The following is a 23,463-nucleotide window of genomic DNA, read 5'->3' as shown; positions in this document are numbered from 1 at the left end:
ATTCAAGGATTGATGGTTCATTAAATGCAATCTTTGCGCAGGCTTAGGTCCCTTAATGTGGAAAGAGATGAGGCATGAGGACAAAGGGAGATTAAAAAATGAGGTTGCTTACTAAATTATTAACCATAAAGCTATGGGCTAAATCAACATAACTGCAACTAGAACAATAAAGGCCTCGCACACCCTCAATCACTTGTGGTGCATTTGCATATTAAATGAGAACGTTTATGTAACTGTAGCCTAGAAAATGGTCTTTATTAAAATGTGCCCACAGTTAACACTTTCAGAAACGAAACTCACGTGGCTCCAAATGCAACCCAGCAAGCCTAAGGTACTCTTTGCGGGCAGGAGTGGACACAGTGAAAAGGCTGAGTTGTGGGTGAAAGAGATATTGCAGGCTCAAGAAAGCTGGGGCATTTGACAAAAATCACATTTGACAACCTTGTAGACAAGAAAGATGAATGAGCTGGACGAGGCACAATTAGGTAAATTTTTCTTGGGCCCCAAAGGACAGCTGATTAATGGATGCTGTAAAGCAGGAGGAGAGTTCTTCATTGTAGAGTTCTGTAAGCCAGGCTCAAATCCTGGTTCCCTCATTTATTGACCAGCTAGGTGACCTTCAGAATTTTTTTATTTCTCTGAGTATTAATCTCCCCAGAGAGAGATACTGCCCATTTCAAGGATTATTGTTGTTTTGTTTTGTTTTCAAGGATTATTGTAAGAATGAAAGGGGATGGGGTGCCTGGGTGGCTCAGTGGGTGGAGCCTCTGCCTTCGGCTCAGGTTATGATCTCGGGGTCCTGGGATTGAGCCCCACATTGGGCTCTCTGCTCAGCAGGGAGCCTGCTCCCCCCCCACCTCTCTGCTTACTTGTGATCTCTCTCTCTGTGTGTCAAATAAATAAAATCTTTAAAAATAAAAAAGAATGAAATGGGATAACTCATTAAAGCGCTCGACACATAATAAGCACTCAAGTGATACTTCCCATTCTCTAGAATATGGAGACAGTTTAGGAGCCCTCTGTATGATACAAATTTCACAGTTCTGGTGGCTTGGAGTTCACTGGTATAAAACAGCAGTTTGTATATTGGGATATTGGGCTACAGTAGCAGGAGCATACTGTCGATATTGAGAGAGGTGATAGTTCTGCGTAATACTAGTCAGACCCGGGGCACGTGGGTGGCTCAGTGGGTTAAAGCCTCTGCCTTTGGCTCAGGTCATGATCCCAGGGTCCTGGAATTGAGCCCGGAGTCGGGCTCTCTGTTCGTCAGGGAGCCTGCTTCCTCCTCTCTCTCTGCCTGCCTCTCTGCCTACTTGTGATCTCTGTCTGTCAAATAAATAAATCTTTAAAAAACAAAAACAAAAACAAAAAAACAAACTAGTCAGACCCCAGCTTGAGTAGTGGTTTCTTCTGGGGAAGCCATGTTTTTATAGGGACCTAGACCAGTGGTTCTCAAACTGTGGTCCCCAAGACAAGCAGCATCAGCGTGATAAGGGAATTTGTTAGAAAAGCAAATTATGGGGACCCACTCCAGCCTTATTGAATCTGAAACTCTCAGAGTGGGACTTTGAAAGGTATGTTTTAACAAGCTAATGTTAACAAACAGCATGATTCTGATGCATGCTGAAGTTTGAGAACCACTGACCTAGATCAACATACATGTTAGGGGTAGATACAGATCTCAAAACCATGTCTCTTGAGACCAGTTGAAGGACCTGAAGATGTTCAGCCTTAAGGAAAGGTGATGTGGCCAATCTAAATAAGGGTCAGAAAGGACGAAGGAGCTGACTTGTTTCTCCCTGTCTCTCCAATGATGGAGAGACATATTTTTCAAGCATGGAAAACATGAGGGAACAAAAATAATGGTAGGTTAAAGAAAGTGTTTTTGTCTGCAAGTCATTGACAAGTGACACAACTGGCCTAAATCATAAGAGACTTATTCACCTATGACAGGAATCCAGGGATAGGGAAGTTCTTATCGAACTAATAGACCAGATCAACCACATCCTCAAAGACCCAGGCTTTTCCCGACAGTTTCTTCTACATCTCAAGTGGATCAGCCACTCTCCACATGGTTGCCCAACGGTAGAAGAAATTCCCAAGCACACACGTTTAGACACTAAGAAGCAGAGGAAGCAAGTATGACTTCCTTGTACCACTGTCTTCCTTGATCCACTGTCTCTCCAGCAGATGCCCCTCGAATTTCATTGTGAAGGTAACACACCAGGTCACATGACACTTCCTAAGCTAGTCCCCAGCTAGGATAACAGAATTGCCAGCATTGGCTTAGACCAGGGTTCATACACCTCTTCTGTGCCATGGACCCCTTGGGCAGTCTGGAGAAACCTATGGGCCCTTTCTCAAAAGACTGTTTTTGACTGCATAAAATAAAATGATGGGATTACAAAGGAAACCAATTATATTGAAATACAGTTTCCAAAATATATTTTTGAAAACGTGTGGTAGAGGAATAAACTCGCTGCTTTATTAGTGCATTAAATAACAAATTCTAGCAGCCGATCTAATAACAACCATAATTTCAAAGTAGTGATGAGTGTGAACAATGTTCCGAGATACTGTAATAACTTCTGTGATATGAAAACATTTGTGATTTCTTTTGGGGACAAAGTCACAAAGTTACGGCTAACTGTGGTTTGTTGCTTATGTTCATAGCAGGAGGAAATGCTAAATTTCCGTTGGAGGGTAGTGAGGATAGAGATGGATTATTTTTTCCCCCACACAAGTCTGTGAATCCTATGCATACCGTCCACAGACCCCTCACTGGGGTGAGCTGTGGACTCCCTGTGAAGTGCCCCTCGCTTAGATTAATCAAGATTCACACGGTAGGGCTGGGAGTGGGCAAGTCTTTATGGAGACAAGCGGCCTCAGACAAGCGTGGATTCCTAAGCTAAATCAGGGCCAAGTCAAGCAAAACAGGAAGTGGGACTGGGGAGGGGATGGCGGAGCATCGTGGCGGGAGAGTGGGATGGCCATGGCTCCAGTGTTCCCTCCACGTAGCATCGGGGACTCCTTCAGAAGGAGAACCCTCCTCACCACCGCAGCGAGAGGCAAGACCACTCAGACCCCACACGTGGCACGTACCAGGATTCCCTTCATTTTATTTACTTAAAAAAAATTTTTTTTAAGATTTTATTTATTTATTTGACAGAGAGAGAGATCACAAGTAGGCAGAGCAGCAGGCAGAGAGAGAGGAGGAAGCAGGCTCCCTGCGGAGCAGAGAGCCCGATGTGGAACTCGATCCCAGGACCCTGTGATCATGACCTGAGCCGAAGTCAGAGGTCTAACCCACTGAGCCACCCAGGTGCCCCCCCTTTTTATTTACCTTCGTTTCCTCACTGGTTTTTGAAAAATATCTCTATGCATATCAAGTTACAGGTGGAACACTTGCCCTTTGCAAATATTCAGCCTACTGGGGTGTGTCCCTCCCATTCCACTTCTTAGAAGTGACCGCAGCTCTCAGCGTGGTGGGTGTCCTTTCAGACAACTTGCTAGCCACGCAGGGCATCCCAACAGCTCACAAGGGAGCCTGTGTGGAAGCTTGTAAGCAATGCAGATTCCTGGGCCCTGCCCTCCCGTGTGGCTGAATGAAAGCAGCTTCAGTGTGCCAAATGCTGATTTCACGGTGTTCCCTTAAATTCTGCACCCCTCTCCGTTTTTTAAGTTTGTCAGTGTTGTTTGGGGAGAGCAGTTTGTTAAACTGCCTCAGATTGAAAGTGTAGATTTCTCTACCTGATGCTAGTGATCTCTCACACCCCTGGAAAACCTCGGGTGTGCCAAGCAGGTCCTAGAACCATAGCTGGAGACTCATCACCTATAACGGCAAATCACTAGAAATAACTTAGCTGTCCATCCATAGGGGAGCCATTAGGCTAACTGTGCTAGAATATGCATCCATGTGCAGGAAGGCTCTTTGGTTAGCAGCCCCAGACCGTGCTGATGAGAAGCAAGGCCTGTTGCATGTGGGTGAGTGAAACAAACACCCACTCTTATATGAAAAGTATTTTTTTTTAATGTTATGTGTGTCTATCTCTTTAAGGGATCATATGGTAAATTATTTCTCAAACTACAATCCATTGGCCACCTCCCTCAGAATCCTGTGGGACATACAGATTCCTGGGCTCCACTCTGGAGTCAGAATCTCCAGGGACGGAGCCCCAAAACTTGGGTTGCTCACAAGCTCCCCAGACTCAGAAGCCCAGGTTTGGGCAAAGTGTGGACCTGGGTGGGTAGGAGACCCCACTCACTTCCAGGGTCCCTGGTGGGGCTCTTGAGTCCCTCCCACCTCCCCTTGGACCAGGCCCCCATCATCCCTTGCCCCCGACCTCATTCCTTATTCAGGTGCCGGGATGATTTCAGAAGTGACCCCGGCCCTCTTGGTTAGCTAATCACATAGCCAGCCCTTGTCAGGACTAGGAGCATAGTCAGTCCTGCCTTGAACCAAGAAGGTCAGCCCCTGGGTTGAAACCTAGTGACCACACTCTTATCTCCTAAGATGGGGCATTCCTGCCTCATACTCTGAATCCTGGGGTAAAGGACCAAGAAGGAGGAACAGAAGCCTGTCCTTACTGTCAGTTAGCCATCCCCACCCTGCACAGGGCAGAAAGAGAAGCTCTGGGACAGGGTCAGCAGGGAAGCCCTGAGAGGGGCACACACTTGGAGGGGGGGGCAGGCATCCAGGGTGTGGGAGGGGTTGGGGCCAGAATTCAGGGCCTTGGAGACCAAGGGAGCTGGGGGCTAGAGATGCAAGAGTATGGGAGCGGAGCAAGTGTAGGGGACGATGTCCCTGGCCAGGGGTCTGGTGCCTCTCAGGATCATGAGAACCACCTGGGGGCACTAGCTACCGACATGGGCAGAGATCTAAAGGCCAAGAGGGGGCTGGGGACATCCGAATTTATAACAAGCACACCACCACTCCATTCTTACAATGCAGCACAAAGGGGACCATGGCCTACAACTAACCTGGGGGTGTGCAGAGGTTTACCTGGGATTCTAGAACAGGATGAGTTATGATTGATATGAACTTCCCTGCCCCAGGACTCATGTTTCTTTCCTGTGCTGGAGGGGGAGGGCACAACTTGGCTCTGGCTTCCATATAAAAGTCACAGCAATATTAATGGGAGCCAGAATCCCCTGGGGGCCTCCCATGCGCCTGGTGGGGGCCCTCAGGCACGGGGCTGTAGTTAGGAGTACCCTCCTTTCCCTCAACAGATTTACTGAGATATAATTCACACACCTATCCAGTTCACCCAGGGAAAGTGTACAATTCAGTGGTTTTTAGGATTTCCACGGAGTGGTGCGTCCATCACCACAATCAATTTTAGAGTATTTCAGTCACCCCAAAAAGAACCCCATACCCACCCATTAGCCGTCACCGTCCACTCTCCTTTCCCCTGGCCCTGGCAACCAGCAGTCTGCCTATTCCTACTCTGGACAGTTCATATAAATGGCATCGTACACTGTGGGACCTTTTGTGTCTAGCTGCTTGCTCTTTGAATAAGGTTTCCACGGTTCGTCTGTGGAGTAGCGTGTGTCAGGACTGCGGTCCTCTTTATGGCTGAGTAATACTCCAGCGTCTGGAGACATCACATTCTATCCACCTGCTCTTCAGTTGATGGGTACCTGGGTTGTTTCCACTTTTTGGCTATTATGCATAAGGCTGCTGTGAGCACTCATGCACATGCTTTTGTGTGGACATAGATTTTCAGCTGTCTTGAGTGTGTACACAGGAGTGGAATTGCTGGGTCATACAGTAACTCTCTGTTTACCATTCTGAGAAACCCAGACTATTTTCCCAAGTGGCTGCATCATGTTATAATCCCACCAGGAGAGCATGAGGGTCCCAGTTTGGCCCCATCTTTGACAACGCTTGTTATTATCTGTCTCTTTGATTCTCGCCATCCTAGTGTGTGCAAAGAGGTAACTCAGGATTTTGATTTCTATCTCCCTGGGAGCCTCCCCATTTTACAGAAGAGGAAACTGAGGCTCAGAGATATGAGGAGCCTTGCTGGAGGTCCTGAGGATGTCCCTCTGGGTGTAGGGACAGTGTGGGTGGTGCTCGTGGTTCCTGTAGGTGCCAAGGAGGGATCAGCTGGGTGTGAGGGGCTCACCTGAGAGCCCCAGAAGTACACGCCCTCAGGCAGATCCTCAGCAGAACCATGGCAGTTGGGACTCTTGTCAGGGATGAGCCAAGGGGGATCCGAGCCCAGGGCATGATGGGAGAGGCAGTGAGGTTCGGTGGGTGGGGGAGGGATGGGGGAAGCGGTCCATATCTGGCAGAGCAGAGTACGACAACTGGGTGACCTTGAGCAAGCTACTTAAGCTCTCCGATGCTGTTTCCTCGAATATAAGAAGGTGCTGGCGATACCTGTTGAGGGCAAATGGGATCCCTAATGGGTCGTAACTCACCCTCCTGCCCCACAAACACACTCCGGAATCTCACGGTCGCACACACTGGGAGACATGGGCGAGAATGCCCTCGGCGGTGTTGCTGAGCAGATGGGAACACACATTCTTTTCAACGGTAGGAAGAATCAGTAAGTTAAGTTGTGGGATATACATGCACTCATAAAAATGGACAAATTACAGACACGCAGCAACATGGATGGATCTCCCCAGCAGAGTGGTGAGTGCAGGGATGGATGGGCTGTGACTCCATGCATAGAAAGGTCTAAATGATAGACAAAACTCAACTCTATTGCTAAAGATGACGTACATTTAGGTAGTAAAGCTGTAAAAAGGACATGAAAAATGTGCTTTCCATAGAAGTCAGGGTGGTGATTCCTCTCTGAGAGGGAGGAGAGTGGGTGTGAGCAGGGAGACACACGGGCTGGGCTGGGGGCTTCTGTTCTGGAGTGCTGAGCTGCGTAGGTGGCAGGCTCACCTTGATCTGCTCTCTAATGTATTTATTGAACAAACAGTGTAAACATGTCTTATGCACTCCTCTGTGTGTGTATCTCAAAACCTAAGAATAATTCAAGAACCCGGTAGCTGGACAAAGGCCGGTTTCCCTTCACCCTCTCTCTGTGCCCAGCCAACTCTTGTTCTGTGCAGGGGGGCGCCAAGAGCAGGAGTGAAAAGCTGCTGAGTGAGGCCAGCCCCTCCCCCGCCACACTGCTCCAGGAAAGACACGGCCCAGAGGTTTCTTGAAACCGCTTTATTCAGGTTGGCTGGTAGTCACGGATTGGATCATGTGTACAGGTTACCCACACACCCCTGGGCAGAGCCCTCGGCCTCTCCCACATCCCAACTCCATCACTGAGGGGCGGCCAGAGGTTTGAGCCAGTTCCCAGGGGATGGTGGGCCCAAGAGAAATATTTACAAATTACCAGGGGGTGGGTGTCCCCCTAATCAGAATTGTAAGGGGATTGGTATTGGGGGCCCTTGGGCTCCCAGCAGCCCCAGGCCCTTGGGTGGGCGTGGCATGGGCCCCAGGAGGGGGCTGGGACATTGGGAGCTGGCAGAGGGGGGCTCCTGGGAGAGCCTCGAAGACCCTCGAAGGGGTCCTGCTGGTGCAAATCTCTGCATAGGGCCACTGGGTCAGAGGGGAAAGGCCCTCCTTCGGACTTGCCATGTGAAGGGGCAGAATCCTGGTTCCCCCACCTCTACAGATGGTGGGACAGTGAGCTTAGGTATAAGGAAGTTGAACATGAAGAACCCCCCAACCCAGGAGGCAGTGGGGTATCTCCCTCTCCTCCCAGGATGCCTGTGAGTGACCCTGTTCACAGGCCATGGGCAAGGAGATCCAGGCTCTCCTGGGGGCTCTGTGCCTCTTTTCTTCACCAGGGTAGAGGCCCTAGTTCTGCTCAGAAGATTCCAGTCCAAATTTGGGGAGGGGCCATAATCCGCACCCCCAGGTTCAAGCAGAGGATGATGGGGAAGGAGGGAGAAGAAAGCTGGGAGGCCCCGGCTCGGGACAGGATGGGGGACAAGCAAGCAAAGCAAAACACTGGACTCCACGGAGGCTGGTGACAGAGAGGCAGCCTGGCCCCGGCATGGTGCCTGCCCCAGCATTTGGGGTGGTCGTCCCCTTGGCGCACAGAGCCACCTTCTCCGAGCCAGGTCACCGCAGGGGTCTGAAAAGGAAGGGTTGGGCAGGGTTTACATGCTGAGCGAGGGAGTGGTGGGCAGAGGGCCGACGTGGTGGCCACAGGCAGTCTTGGGGATGGGGAGGCAGCTGGACCCAGGCAGTCCCTTCCCCAGCGGTCCAGCGGCTCCTCATGCACTCTGTACAGCTGTAGGTAGGGGCGTGGGGCAGGTGGGTGGCCGGGTAGGCATCAGTCTAGAGGCTGCAGGCCTCCTCCTCCACAGAACGCTTCCGCAGCTCCTTGCCCGGCTTTGGGGGGGGCGGGGCGGGCGCGGCGGGTGGGGCTTCCGGCAGGTGAAGAACCGAGTTCTCTCCGGGCTGCACCCGAAGGTAGGCCTTGACCTTGTGGTGCCGGGCCTTGCCATCACTGAAGTCGATGACACGGCACTCGTAGGTGCCTTCGTCCGTAGGCTTCACCCTTGACAGACGCAATTTGTGGGAGATGTTGCTGCCCACCACCTTGACCACCTGGGGAAGGGGAGAGAGAGACCATGACCTGGCCATCAGGCAGCAGCTGGGAAGATGGAGAGCATTGGTTCTGGAAGCCCACTTGTAGCTCGGGGGCCCCAGAGACACTCCCACAAGGGCATTGGGAGGCTTGCGGGAAAGTGAGTCAAATAGCAAAAAAAGCAGAAACCACTTCAGTGTCCATCAACAGCACGAATAAGTAGGCGGTGGTTGATTGGATGAACTACTGCCCAACAGTTAAAAAGCCTAAGCTAGAGCCGGGCTCCCAGACATGCAGGGAGGGAGAAGATCTCACTGCACAGCCCCTGAGGGGCCAGGCCGTTTCTGTAAACAAACGCATAAACACACTCGGTCCTGGCTTTGGAGACATGTGTGTGCAAGTGTGGAAACAGACTGGAGGCAATGCGGGGGTCCCAGAACAGGGGCTGAGTCTGGGCTGGAGCCCGGGGGAGGGCCGGAGGGCCACGGGACACGGCAGGGTCAAGTCTCAGCTTTGTGCGAAAGGTCCTACTGCCTCAAACACACAAAAAAGAAGGCTGACCACAAACATATCAGCATGCTAATAACTTCACACCGTTCTCAGGGAGCAAGAGTGTCTGTGCTAGTTGTCTTTGTACTTTGGCTCTTTGCTTCTTTATTTATTTGATTAGGTTTTTACATTTTTATTTTAAAATTGAAATATACCTTGGAGGCAGTAAAGAACATAGAGTTTGAGGGAATTGTATCCATGCGCACCTGTGTGACTGCTGCCCAGAGCAAAGCATGGGACACTCAGAACCTTCTAGAGCCCACCCTGTGGCTCTTCCTCATCAACACCCCACCCACCCTGACTTTTGTCACTCTGGACTAGTTGGGTCTGTTCTTGAACTCTTTTGTTTGTGGCCACTTTCCCAAAAGGGAGTATTAGTGAGGCTGCTCCATGTTGTTTGCCCAAAGCTCTGTGCTTTTTCACCGCTGAGTAATATTCCATCTGAGAAATAGCCTACAATTTGTTCATCCAGCCACCTGGGTGGGCACGTGTGGGTGGTTTCCAGATCAGAGCTCTTACAAACAAACCTGCGGTGATTATAATGCTAAATTTTTTCTTCAATGAGAAGAGAAGAGGCAATTGGCTGGTTTTATAAGATACATGGCTGGGAAAGTCCAGGGAAGGGCACAGGGGACTCTGTGATCTATCATTGTAACTTTCTGTGAGTCCACAATTCAACGTAGGAATTTAGAAAGTGGGAAGGGAAGTGGTGGGCCTGGAGAGGAAAGGTGGGAAGAGGCTTCCATCCTTCCTTGGCCCCTTTTTATTTGCCACTGAAAGGAGACCCCCCTCCTCTGCCTCCTGCAGCCCATGCCCTGCCCAGACAGAATGGGGAGATCGGTCCCCAAACCCGTGTCCCTGACCTCACCACCTGCCTTCCCACCTGTAGGCTCTCCAGGCCCAGGCTGGAGCTGAGTGGGTGTCAGCCCTACAGCCCCAGCCCTGAGCCCTATTGGCCCCTTACTCCCCTGAGTGGGGGGCGGGCACAGAAAACTAGCTGTCGGATTCTTGCCGCAAGCCCCAGGTCTCAGAGGGTTGGTCCCTGCGGGTCACCCTTGCCATGAAGAGGCCAGGATGCGAAAGAGGACAGCCTTTGCATCTGCAGTGCTGGGCACATGCACACTTGACTTACAATATCTCACCGACCTGCTCGGACGTCTGGCCTCCTTTCAACTCCTCCAAACGCCAAGCTCTTTCTGACCTCATGGCCTGTGCGCATGCTGGTCTCTCTGTCCCGGTGCTCTTCCCCACCTCTCTTCACCTGCTTGACTCCTGTTCATTTTCAACATCACCTCCTCCAAGAAGCCCTCCATCATAACCCCCTGTTTATCTTCTTTGTAGCAGTCATTACAGTTTGAGAACCATTTGCTGTCGACTTGCTCTTTGTTTCTCTCCCTGGCCAAACTATAAATACCATGAAGGTAGGGAAGATACCAATTTTGTTCATCTCAGTGACCCTCCAGGGCCTTGTGCCCTGTAAATGACAGCGACGACATTTGCTGAAGGAGTGGATTCCCTCTAGGTCCTTCTTCCTCCAGGTGAAGTGGTACCCAGATATCATGCTTTCTAACTTGAGGTCATGTACACACAACTATACCCACTTTACAGATGAGGAAATGAAGTCTCGGAAAAGAGGAGGGGCTTCCTGCAGGCAGTGAGTCAGCGAAGGGCAGAGCTGGGAACTAAACCCAGGCCTGACTCCATGCACGCTACGCCTCCAAATAGTACGACCGGTTCATCCATGGTCACCCAGGCTGGCAGGGTCAGAGGGGGCATGTCCCAGGCTCCAGAAGGGAAGAGGAAAAGTAGGTGGGCAGCAGCAAGGAGCCTGCCCATCTGAGCCCTCCAGCTGGCCATCACTTCCACGAAGCAGAAAAAATGTGGGCTTCTGGGGGAGCAGGAGGCATGAGGTGGGACACAGGCAGAGCTCCCGGTAGGAAGCAGCGGGAGGCTCCCCCAGCCGCCCCTCTTGGTGTGGGGCTGAGGACCAGCCTCCCCTGCCCAGCCATGGGATTGGCCCAGCTGGAGGCCACAGGCCCTGCTGATTCCATCACCTCTGACCAAGGGCACAGGGAGGCCCCGTGGCCCTGCCATGCTCTCAGGCGAGTTAGGAGATGCTGTTGCAAATGCACAGCGGGGAGCGAATTACCTCAACATCTGTTTCCCTCACGGATATTAATTATCCTTCATTTGTCAACCCTACAAGGCGCTAATGGAGTAATAATGCGAAGCACTGGGAGAAGCCGCTGCTAGGGAGGGAGCACCAGACGCAGCCCACCCCTCCCGCCCCAGACCCCAGGAGAGGCCCTCCCCCCACAGTCTGCGCCCCACCCCCACCCCCGACCCTGTCGCCCCCTCACCAGCAGATAAGGTGGCCTTCTGGAGAGGGGAGGAGGGAGTCGGGGAGGGAGCTGGGAGGCTGGATCTGGCCCTGACCAGACACCAGCACCCAGGCTCCCCGGATGGGTTCTTCCTGCATGTGGTGGACATTCAGCAGACACCTGCTCTGAGCTGGGTGCCGGGTGCTGGGTCATTGCTGGGAACCAGCCAGACCCCAGCAACGTTGCATGGACTCACAGACAGCCAGACCCCACGCAGAACCAGCACTTCGGGAAGAGTCATGCATGAGACACGGCTTTCTCCGGCCCTGGTGTCTATCCCCTGAAGCACCATCGAGAAGGCAAAGAAAAAACCCACAGCAGCAGTAACAGCAACACAGGTAACCAGTGTCTACCGAGCCCTCGATCGCGGCAAGATAATGGGCTAAAAGCTTCATACATCTTTTTTAAGTCCTGCAATCACCCTGTGTTACAGGCCCTGCCAGGATACCCTTTGTATGGGTCAGGAAACTGAGGCTCAAGAGAGGTGAAGTACTGGGCCCAAGGCCACCCAGCTGGGGACAAAGATATCTGGGGCACCTCCCATGACCAGTAAACCACAGGGCTACCTTTCACCCCCTCCTACCTCCTTCCCCAGCTCCCCAGCCTTCCTTGTCTTGGGGGAGCCCAGCCCATCCTCAGAGGCATATCCTATGGGAGGGCGGCCCCGGCATCCTACCCCAGCTTCTTGGATGGGGAAGGAGCAGCCTCTCGGATTTCCTCATTCACACACTGCATGGAAAACCCTATGGCCCAGCTGTCCAGCGAGACCGGAGAGGCCAGGAGGAGAGGAGACCCCCGCACTGAGGTCTGGCTATAAATCATAATCACCTGGGCACAGGCATCGACAGGCCTTAGCGTGTAATTAAGCACCTAATTATGCTGAAAGAGACACGGTGAGTCCATGCCATGACCAAGCCCAGCCTCCTCCCTGCTCATCCAGGACCCGGGCCTTTCTGGGCATGACAGGGGCACCCCGGGGCCCTCAAGGTTGGGGTCTTTCTCCAGAGCCAGGCCGGGAGGAATGAGTCATGCTGATGTATGTCCGTGGGGTCAGACCTCTCTGACATGTGGCCTTATGGCTGAGACTGCGAGAGAAAGGGAAGGATGGTCCCTGCCCGAGGCCAGGACCTGCTCTGAGCTCTGCCACTCCCAGACCTCCATCAGCAGCTTCCAGACACTTCCACCTGCCCTCCCTGCCCCACACCGTGTGATCACAATCCAGCTCAGGGTCCTTCTGAATCTGGACCCCAGGAGGCCTCACCCACTCCAGCCAGACCCTTCCAAGTCATCTCTGCCCTTGCTCCTTGTGCACGCTGACACAGTCTGATCCAGAATTCTGCGATCTTCCTTCTCACCATCACTGGGCCCCTCTCTTTCCCTCAAGAGTTCAGCCCCCTTGCACCAACTAGGGTCCCAGCTTCTCCCATCTGGTCATCGTCCCAGCCTCCTCCCAGTCTCCCTAAAGCCACCGTGGTCCCTTCTGATCTGCTCTCCATGACAGCCAGACATGGCTTTACATACTCTTTACACATAGAAGTTTCATAAGAAGTTTTCACTCTAGTAACACTGTCATTCACATAGCCGATCTCTAGAACTTCCCAGGTGATCTCGGCCCAGGGATGCGAGTGCCGGCCCCACTGTGTCCTCAGCATTACTGACTCGGATCCTTCCCAGGGTTACCGCTGCAGCCCCAACAGGCCACAGAGCCCTCCTACACCAGGCTCTGGGAAGCGGAAGGTATTTCCTCCCCCAGAGCCTGAGGTCCCACGGCACCCACGACATCTCGATAGTACGTGACATGTGCTCAGCTCCCATGGTGATTTTCAAAGTAGGTCCCAACAGTTCAAAATCAGGAGTTGTCGATCGCCATCAGGGCTTTTAGAAGACAAGGAGTTATGGGCCAAATTCCTGCCTGGCTCAGCTGGATTCTACAGACACAGGGCCTGGGTTCTAGGCTCTTCCCATGAGCCACCTTGTGCCTTCAAGTCACCTTATACATACGCGTACAGGTACGGATGCATGGCGTGTTGGCAAGTCTGCATACCAAAATCTGTGTCTGGGTTTATAACACTGTCAGGCTGGGTGCGTGACAGTCATTCAGTAATTTATTGGGTACCTACTATGTCCCAGATGCTGTACTAGGCTCTGGAAATGTAACAATTACTCAGGCAGGTCCAGTCCTGGCCCCACTGAGTCCGGGGGGTGACAGGGGACAGATATAAAACAAATTCACACATGGATGATTGCAGATAGAAATGCAGCCAGCACGGAAATGGGATGCCAGCCGAGCCACAGGGTCAAGGGAGGCATCCTGAGCTGAGCTCTGAAGGAAGAGAGAGGGACAGTTTTCTGGGCGGAGGAACTGCCCGTGCAAAGGCCAGGAGGTGGGCAGGAATAGGATGGTGGCTAAGCAGCCAGAGCTGGGAGGGGAGAGGGAGCTATAGGACCAGCAAGATGAGACGGCCCAGTGGGTGAGCAGAACGAGTTGAGCAGAGCCTTGAAGGCCATGGAGAAAAGTCTGAACCTTCTAGCCTAGCGGGCTGTGCATCTGTTTCCAGGTGTCGGCAGACTCCACGTCTGTGTATTTAAGAACTGCCATGTGTGTGACGCTGTCTGGACAAGGAGGTAGCCGATGCCTGTGTGTGAGTTTCCTCCCCAGGCCCCCGGAGCCCCAGCTGGAGCAGGAATTGTGGGGGCTGCGGGTCGGGAGTGATTGCACAATCACGTGAGCACGTTTATTTTATTTAACTAATTAGCATCTTCGCATTCCCCTCACGTGGGGCCTAGCAGCCTCGAATTCTAATCCTCTAAGTCAATTAGATTATTCTTCCCTTTGCCTGAGACACTCCTTAAACCCCAAACAAAATCCCAGGAGAGAGCGTGTTAATGTATACACAGACCTCTACCCACCCAGGCTTAACCTGGGGTGTCTGGGCAAGGAAGGGGGGTATTGCCTATGGCTGTGCCCTTGGCAGAGGGCAAGGGGCAGGGGTGTAGGGGGAGCTGCGGCTGCCCTAATCTGGAAGTGGCTGGAATTTCCAGACCCCAGCTGGGAAGGGCCTTGGGCAGACTGCGCAAACGAACGTTGCTGTAAAGGCCCTCATTCTCTAATCTGCCCACCTCCTGTTCGGGCGGTTGTAGGAGCCTCCCTGCCTCAGTTCTCCCATCTTCACTGCCAGCATGGAACCCCCTTTGCCTACTGGGGCTCAGCCTTTGCGCTGTGACTTTTGCTCTAGGGCAAGACTCTTCTGAACATCTGTGTCTCACTGGCCTTGGGGTCCGGAGCTCCCCCACAAACCCTTGAAAAATTGTGGAAGAATCAGCAGAGAAGAGTGAATTTGGAGGTCACTCCCTGCCCCATACTCACTCATACCCCTGTGGACACCTGCATTTCTGATGTCGTTAGTGGACTTACTAGCGACCTGGTGGACCTGATACCCCACGCACCGATCCAGTCCTCCTGCACAAAAACTGGCACTCCCTGAGCCCCCTGAGTCCCCACATGAGGCCTCAGCAGAGTCTAGAGACAAGGAGCTCAAGCCCTGAAGACAGGTAGCTCAGACACATCATGGCCTCCAGCAAATCTTTGAGCCCTCAGTTGCCCTACGTGTAAAATGGGTGAATGCTTAGCTGTTCCCTACAGAGTTGTAGCAATGATAAAACAAGTCCATGTAGAAGACCTGGCCAATCCCAAAATCCTTGGGCTGTAGTTCTCAGCCCCAGGAGAGCCTCATGTCCCACCTCAGCCCTGGGAGCCACATGACCCAAGTGACCGTGGCATGACACCAGTCAGTCATGATAGTCCGAAAAAGGCCAGCTTGCTCCCATTAGACCCTGTTGGTTCCTCAAATTAAAAATGCTGCTGACAGAGCCACAAAGCATCCGGGCCACCCACAGCCTTGGTCCTGACAGGAGAGAATTTGTCTTCTCTCCCCCTGTCATTTTTTGTGCCTGTCATTCAATGAACCCGAAAAATCTGCATCTTTTAAAAAACAGAACGAAGCTATTTTTCCACCCTTTCTTTTTCTTCTCCTCCATCCTCACACCCAAGCTCCCAGCTGAACTGGACCCCCCCCCCTTTTTTTTTTAAATTACAGCTGTGTCCTCCATTAGAGCCCTTGCAAGAAGTCATTACCAAAACTCACACTTATTTTGGTGGCGTCCTTCCCTGTGTCTTCCTGCTGAGATGCTTTTAGCTGTCAGGAGGGAGCAGGAGGGGCAGAGAGAGCAGAGACAAGGCGTTAGCATCCTGGGGTGGGAGCACATGGACAATAGCTAAGATTGTTGCTGCGAGGAGGACGAGTGATGCTCGGGGGTCCGGAGTTGGGCGTGCCTTGGCTCTGTGTCACCTCGGGGTGGGCATGGGGGGTGAGTCTGAGCCAAGGACGATGCAGAGGGCCCCTGTAAAACTGCGTGTGCTGTGCATTTAGATATGTGTGGATCTGTGGGGGTGAGTGAATCTGCCTTCTGAGTCTGTTGGAATGTCTGTCTCTACACTTGGGTCTCTGTCTGTGAACGTGTTCGTTCTTAGGTGTATCATACCTGTGATCGTGTGTTTGTGGCAAATCCCATCAGCGTCCTGCCCACACACTCACTACTCCCTGCAGTCCGACCACCCATGTCGCCAACTGCAGAAAACCCACAGGCTCTCTGCCTCGGGGCTTCCTCTGACCCCTCCCCCGCCAATCTGCCCAGTCCTCTGAGCCCCGTGAGTCAGACTGAGTGTTGGAGAGTCAACACCCCCCAGGAGCAAGACAGAGTTTAACAGGCATTTGTGAGGGGCGCCTGGGTGGCTCAGTGGGTTAAGCCTCTGCCTTTGGCTCAGGTCATGGTCTCAGGGTCCTGGGATCGAGCCCCGAGTCGGGCTTCCTGCTCGGTGGGAAGCCTGCCTCTCCCTCTGCCTGCTGCTCCCCCTGCTTGTGCGCTCTCTCCCTCTCTCTCTAATACAGGCATACATAAAATCTTTAATATGTATTTGTGAACATGTTAGAGGCTCTTTCATGAACACGCAAGCATCTGTGAGCATGCCTGTGTGCGCGCGTGCAGGTGTGTGAATGTACGTGCTCGTAGGGGAACGGGCGGGCAGATAGGCACGTGCTCGTACATTATTTGCATTTACCCCCGTGTAAGAATGGAAGGGACTTTGTTTGGGTTCCCCCAGAAGCAGACCTTGTGACAAAGATTCAAGTGCAACTAGTCTCCCCAGGAGGGGACCCCAGGGAACATCAGGAGGGGAGTGGGCGGGAGGAAGTCAGTAGTGTGCATGTCATCCTGCCGGGACCACCGTGGGCAGCCAGAACGGATTCCCATGGCCTCCTTCACCCTCCCCCACCGAGGGAGAGCATGTGGAACTCTCTCGTCATCCCTGCTTCAGGTGAGGCCGCTGGGGGATGCGGCCTCCAGCTCTGTCAGTCTGCTGGGCTGCCTTGCAGGCCGGAGGGCTCTGTCACCCAGGGAAGACTCCAAGGCAGAGTGGCCTAGCAGGGCTAGGGTCGGCCGTGGGGTTGGTGGCAGGCGTGTGCACCCGGCACCAATAGCGTCCGCTCCAGGGAGGGTGTGTGCAATGATGGGGGTGCCTGCCTTGCCCGGAACCCTTGGCCTCAGTTTCCCCACCTGTACCCTGATGGGAGGGCCTCTGTGCTCTCTGCAGGGCCCTCCTTGCTGCCGCCACCCTGAGTGTTCAGCCTAGCTCTGCCTCCTGCTCAGAGCGCAGCAAAACGTCCACACCCTGGAGGCCAGGTTGGTCCCAGCTCCGCTCAGGGGTCTCCCCAGGGGCTGTACCTGGTTCGAGGCCCACGCCTGCTTGTCCGTCCAGTCCCTGTGGCTCCGCACGTACCACCACTGGATCTCCAGCGAGTAGGAGGGCGAGCCGCTGCCGCGGAAGGAGCAGGCCATCTCCACGTCCTCGCCCGTCCGCGCCGTCATGTCGTGGGGCGTCTCTGTGAACAGGGCTGTGTAGAGAAGGGGGTGAGGAGTAGCTGGGGCTCAGGAAACAGCAGGTCCTATGGCGCTGGGCTGGTGGGTCGGGGAGAGGGTGGGAGCAGCCTGGTGGGAATGGCCTGGCTTCATGTGGGGTCCCCAGAGGAGCTCAGCAAGGCCGGACAAGGGTTGTGCGACAGCAGCTGGCAAGACATGGGTACAACGGGGCAGGTCCAGGGCCCTGAGGGTCCCATATGAGCTGGGTCTCTATCCCGGAGCCTGTGGGCACCATGGGAGACCCACGCAGGGCAGTGAGGGATCAGGGGAGGGCTGGGTTGGAAGGCAGGAGCAAGGAGGCCTAGGAGGAGGTTGTGGTTTTCATCAATTCTTCCAGATTTTTCTAGTCACCCCCACTGGTCTCCCTTCCAGATTCTTCTCAACCCCAGGGCACAGGAGCCAGTGCCGCAATTTTTGTAAAACCAAGTCAGACCAGGTGAACCCCCTGCTCAGAACTTGCTCTAACTCCCCACTGCCCCTGGGATAAAGCCCACCAGGTTGGGGTTTGGGGCCTGCGCACTGCCCCGTGCTCTCCTCTCTGTCCTATGGGCATGCCTCGCTTTCCCCTCACTTTTGCCCTGACTGCGCCCAAAGCTGGAATGCTCTATCCTTGGTCTCTCTTTGCCCAGCCGGCTCCTTCAAGTCACTCAGGGCTCTAACTTGACCCCTTTTGTCCTTGACCACCCAGACCAGGACCCCCCTCATCCCGACGTCCTGGCACCCCCCTCCCATCAGACCATATATCCGTTCACTGCATGCACTGCCTACTGAGCTCCTTGAGAACAGAGACCTGGAGCGCTTGGGGCCGTGCAGTTCGCAGCACCTAGCAGGCACTCTGTGACTAGATTGAACATTCTCCATCCTCTGAGGGCCCCCAGGGTGTGCTGGGAGTCACATCTGCCTCCTGTGCCCCACAAGGCCCAGCTCCCCAGGAAAATTCTAGGGCAGGCAGTTCCCCCCTACCCCACCCAGTGACATAGCAGGAGCCCCGCCCCCTCCCCCCCCAACACCGCCAGGTAAATGAGAAAACAAATCCCCATTTAATGTGGCCCGTACCCCTCCCCGCCATATGTTCTGTCTCTCCTCTCTCCAAACAAATATTGTCCTGAGATGTAATTAGAATTCTTTCCTCTTCTCAGGAGAGATTATCTTGCCCTGGAAAGATGCCTGGCAACATGCAGGTCACCCAGGGAATGTGCGTTCATCAGGGCTCCCACCCCTGGGCCCATCCTCCCCAGGGGCAGATGTGCCACCAGCCAGTCCCAAGGGTCCCTCCTGTATGTCCCCTTCCCTGAGCAGCTTGGGGCGGGAGGAACAGGGAGCCCTGGGCTGGGAGGTAGAGGTCCTGCTCTGAGGCCACTTGCCTCCCACCCCTCCCCAGGATTCTGAGGGCTTTGGAAGCATCAGGATGGACAAGGACCTCCATCGGGAAGCTTCTGCTTTTTCTGTTCTACACGTGGGGTTTCCATGTGGAGCTTGACTCCAGGAACTTGACTCCCAAGAGCCGGGCTAAGAGAAAGTTTGTGAGGTCCCTAATCCCTGAGGTTAAAGGTTTATGAGGTGCTTTCTGGAGGCTTCCCACATTCAGTGAGGCTGGGAAGGACGGGCCGCTGTCCCATAAACACAGCCTGTTTAATGAGAATGGCTGAATTACTGAACACAAGCCCAGTGAGGTGCGAGGCGCCTTCATGTGCAGTCGATCTGAAAGTTGGGACTGTCCTTATTCCCACTGGGCAAGAGACAAAACCGGCCCATGCCTGCTTTTGCCTGCTGGGTGCCCAGGCCCCAACCTACAGAGTCATCCTTGACCCCCCTCATCCTCCCTTCTAGCCCACATTCAGTGTGCAGGGAGCCCTGGGGACGCCACCTCCTGAACATCTGCAGAATCCCGCCCCCACCCCCATACTGGGCCAGCGCCACTCCTCCCGCCTGGAGCAGCGCAGTGGCCTCCTCGCTGGCCTCCCCATGGCCACCTGTCCTCCAGACAATATATTTGCAACTGGTCAGTGAGAGTTATTTCTGCAAAACATAAACCGATTCCGACTCCTTCTTTCTCCAAAACTCTCCTACAGCATCTACCATGAAAGGGAAGGCCTTCCATGTTTGGGCCCGTCCCCTCTGGTGCCAGCTTCTGCTTTTCCTCTACTTATTCTGTTCCTGCCACCATGGCCTCCTGGCTGTTCTCTGAACATTCCAGTTGAGATCCTACCTCAGGACCTTTGCCTTCACTTGGTATTCCCTCTGGCTGGAACACTCTCCCCTAGACCCCAGATGCCCACATCGCTCCCACCCTCCCCTGCTTCAGGACTCTGCTCAGACGTCACATCCTCAAGGAGGTGTACCCTAACCACCTCATGTACATTACATCTCTCGCCCAAACCCATGCTTCAAATCACTGTTCCCTTCTAAGACATTATTGGTGCCGTCCGACAAACTTTCTGGAATGAGGAAAATGCTCTATATCTGAGCTAATCCAGAAGCCACCAGCCACACATGTCTACCGAGCACCTGAAATGTGGCTAGTGCGGATGAGGAACTGGATTTTAAATTTAATTTCATTTTAACTCATTTAAAGTTAAACAAACAGCCACTTGTAGATAATGGCTACTGTACAAGACAGCACTGCGAAAACGCTTGTTTTGTGTTTATTGTCTGCTCTCCTGGGAGGCGAGAGTACCCCTGAGCCTGTCTTACCCACTGATATATCCCCAGCTCCTAGAACACTGCCTAGCACCTAGTAGGTGCTCAGTAAATACTTGCCATGTGAATGAAAGGACAGATAAGACTGGGCAGTGGTGGAGCAGGGTCTAGAGCCAACAGGTCCTCACCCTGAGGGTCCTAGGCAAGGCCCAGCCCCCCTCACCTTCCCCGATGCCAACCTGCCAGCTCAGGCAGGACTGCACATGGCTATGGAGGCTCTGAGCCATCAGGAGGGACTGAGAGGGGATCACAGCGAACGCTTGGCCCCTTCTCCTGGAACAGCTGAATTTTGCCTTGATCCAGACCCAGTGGCCTTTGTGAAGAGGAGAGGAGGAGAGTTAGATCCAAAGCAGCCAACTGTGAGACCTGGCTGGCTAAGGGACTGTGAGAGGGACACAGCTGTGACCTTCTCCAGGTGCAACTACTGAGCCACAGGAATCAGAATGTGCTCACCATTTTTCCTCCTGCACCTGGGGAAAAGGGGTCCAGAGCTGCTAGGATGACAGATTAGGAAGGCCGGAGCCGGTCCTGGAACCCGGGCCTGTATGACTCCACCACCCCGCTTCTCCTCCCCTAGAGATGTGTGAGTGGAGGAAGCATGTCTGGCCAACAGATATGTGGAGGGTCTCCTGGGTGGCAGGAAGGGCAGAAATGGGCTTTCCTTGGGTGGGAACTCCAACAGGGGACCTGGAGAAGGGCCAGGCCTTCATCCACCCTAGCTCAGCTTCCCTTGCCCACAGGCACCCCCAAACTGAAAACCCAATCCTGGCCCACTGGTTCTTTTTACTGATGTATCAAGAAAGGCTCAGAGGGGGTGGGGTCTGGCTGGCATCACACAGCAGCCAGGGGACAGCAAGGTGAGGCGCCAGGCCCTGAGTCCTTGACCAGGCCCTTTAACTCTCAAACACACTTGGGGGACGACCCCTTCACCCCGGGGGCACCTGTCCTCTCCCTTGTCCCAGTAATGGTCCTCTAGAGGGCGCTGTCCAACAGCCCAGAAAGCAAGCCAGGGTTGCAGACACTTGCAGAAATTGCCATTTTCTAGTAGCCACGTTTAAAAAGTTAAAAAGAAATTTTTTTAAACAGATGAAATTAATTTTAATCATGTATTTTATTTAACCCAAGATATCAAAAAAATTATTTCGACATGTAATAGAAATGATTAATGAGATATTTTACATTCGCTTTTGCTCTAAGTCTTAGAAATCCAGCATGAATTGGACACGATTATAGTACATCTCAATTTCGACAAGCCACATTCCCAGTGCTCAGCTGTCACAGGGGCAGGGCGCGTGTTGGCAGGTGAATCTTTTGTCCCCATCACACGTCCCCATTGCTCAAGAGAGGCAGCCAAGGCCCAGTGCAGGGCAATGACCCTTCCAAGGCCACACAGCAGAGTTTGGATTTGAACCCAGGCCTGTCTGACACCCATGGCCATGTTCTTTCCAGGGTATTTAAACTCTGTCTGGTTGCAGAGGTCTTTCTTAAAAAGTAAGTCTAAGATGGTCAGCCTTATAGGGTCCTGTGGGGCAGGCTGGGGTGCGCAAAGACTTGGAAAAAGCATAGAGGAGGCATTTCACCCCTAAGGCAATCAGGGAAGACTTCTCAAAGGAGGTGCTGTGCTCCCTGCCCACCCACCCCAGCCCCAGGTGGGGAGATGGTCTGGGGCCAAGAGTGGGAAAGGGCTTTGTGGAGGAGGCGGGATAGAAATCTGGCTGCAAGGACTCATGAAGCCAGGTGAGTCATCTGTGTGTGCAGCAACCAGCTCCCTCCCCCCACCAAAGTGGACTCTTGTCCCAGGGTCTCTCTGGTCCCCTCAGATCCTGCCAGGAACTGCTTAGTTGGGATGGGGGAGGGCCCCCAGGATCCTGAAGTCTCCAAAATCAGTGATAATAGGGGCGACGTGTCTGCAAGACAAGTGGGGAATGAGGTTCCAGGCATTTGAGGGCATAACCCGAGTCTCCCTGTCCCCGGGCCTGTCCCAAGGAGCCCCTGATGGAGAAGCAGCGTATGCCAATGAGCACTCGGGGCACAGGGTTGGAAGCAGGGATAGAGGACTGAGCCTATTTCTGCCAACGGACGGGCCGTGTGGTCTAGGGAGCATCTCTCCCCTTCTCTGAGCCTCGGTTTGCTCCTCTGTTCAATGGGGATTGGTGCTGATGGTCTGAGAACCCCACCAGCTCAGACAATCTAAGGGAGAAAGTGATGTACTAAGAGCAGTGTCCTGGGCACTGGGAAGGGGAGGGGTCACTGCTAATTGGGGGAGGAGGAGCATGTCAGCCAGGCCCTGAGATGGGTGAATCCTGATAGGCAGAGGCAAGGAGCAAAGGAGTGGTGTGAGCCAAGGCAAGGAGGAGGGAACTCCAGGAAGCTTTCTCATTGTTTTTAAAAAGAATCCATACCATTTATGAAGCATCTACTACACACCTAGCACTACGTAGGCACTGTCTCTAAGACTCTCTAATCCGCTCGTCCCCATTTGACAGATGAGGAAAATGAGGCTCAAAAAGGAGATAGGACTTGTCCGAGTTCACACAGAGCTGGGTTTTGAACCTGGGTCTGACCAGCAGTTGGGACCAAGCCCTGGGGCTCCGTCAGCCCCCATCAGGATTTAGTCTGAATTATCAGGAAAAGGTCAGCCACCAGGCTCCACACCTCTACATCCCACTTGCACACCTCCAGAGATGGGGAGCTCAGCTCCTCACACCTCCACTAGAAGCAGGTAGCTCTAACCAGCAAGAGGTTCTTACTCCCTGTCCCAGGTCTGTGAGAAAGGATACCCCATCAACACCAGAAACTGGAAGGCGGTCCGCGCTAAGTTGGAGGATGATGACGGCACAGTAATGACGTCGACGAAATACAGAGTACTTGTGTCAAGCACTGCGAAGCTGTGCACGGACATTTGCCCCCACCACGATGCTGTGGGGGCAGAGGGATCATTATTATCCCCATTGTTCAGGTGGGGAAGCTGAGGCCCAGAGAGGTTAAGGATTTGCCCAAGGCCACAGAGAAAGCAGTTGCATCTGAACCCAGTTCCAGAGCACTTGAGAGTGGAGCCCATAACTTCTAGACCTTGCTTCAGCGGCCCCTCTTCCTGTCCCCTGCCCCATGTCCTTCCTTCCAGCCACCCAGACCCCCCCAGCCCCCCCCACCCCACCCCACCCCCGCCCATCTCCAGTTAGCATCCCTGCTGAGTTTGGGACATAAAATCCATCTCTTCTCTTTGATGTCCTCCTGCCCTGAGCACTCCCCGCCCTGCTCAGGTAACTCCTCACAGCCTTCTCTGGGGAGGCTGGTATAATTAT

The 23,463-nt window shown here is 53.5% G+C and overlaps 1 protein-coding gene across 1 annotated transcript in view; it reads right to left on the bottom strand.

The window, feature by feature from the left end:
- Positions 1-7,155: 7,155 nt before the first annotated feature.
- The window catches only part of VSTM2L (V-set and transmembrane domain containing 2 like), a 34,079-nt gene continuing 17,771 nt past the window's right edge, over positions 7,156-23,463 (bottom strand). Inside the window, exons 2-4 of the mRNA XM_047747042.1 lie at positions 17,264-17,433; positions 15,628-15,678; positions 7,156-8,572 (exon numbers count right to left, since the gene is read on the bottom strand). Coding sequence (XP_047602998.1) covers positions 8,300-8,572; positions 15,628-15,678; positions 17,264-17,433 — 494 coding nt within the window. The 3' untranslated portion in view covers positions 7,156-8,299. The remainder of the gene's footprint in view (positions 8,573-15,627; positions 15,679-17,263; positions 17,434-23,463) is intronic.

The sequence above is a fragment of the Lutra lutra genome, chromosome 9, assembly GCF_902655055.1.
Source record: "Lutra lutra chromosome 9, mLutLut1.2, whole genome shotgun sequence".
NCBI lineage: Eukaryota > Metazoa > Chordata > Mammalia > Carnivora > Mustelidae > Lutra > Lutra lutra.
This window is presented reverse-complemented; position numbering and strand designations above follow the sequence as displayed.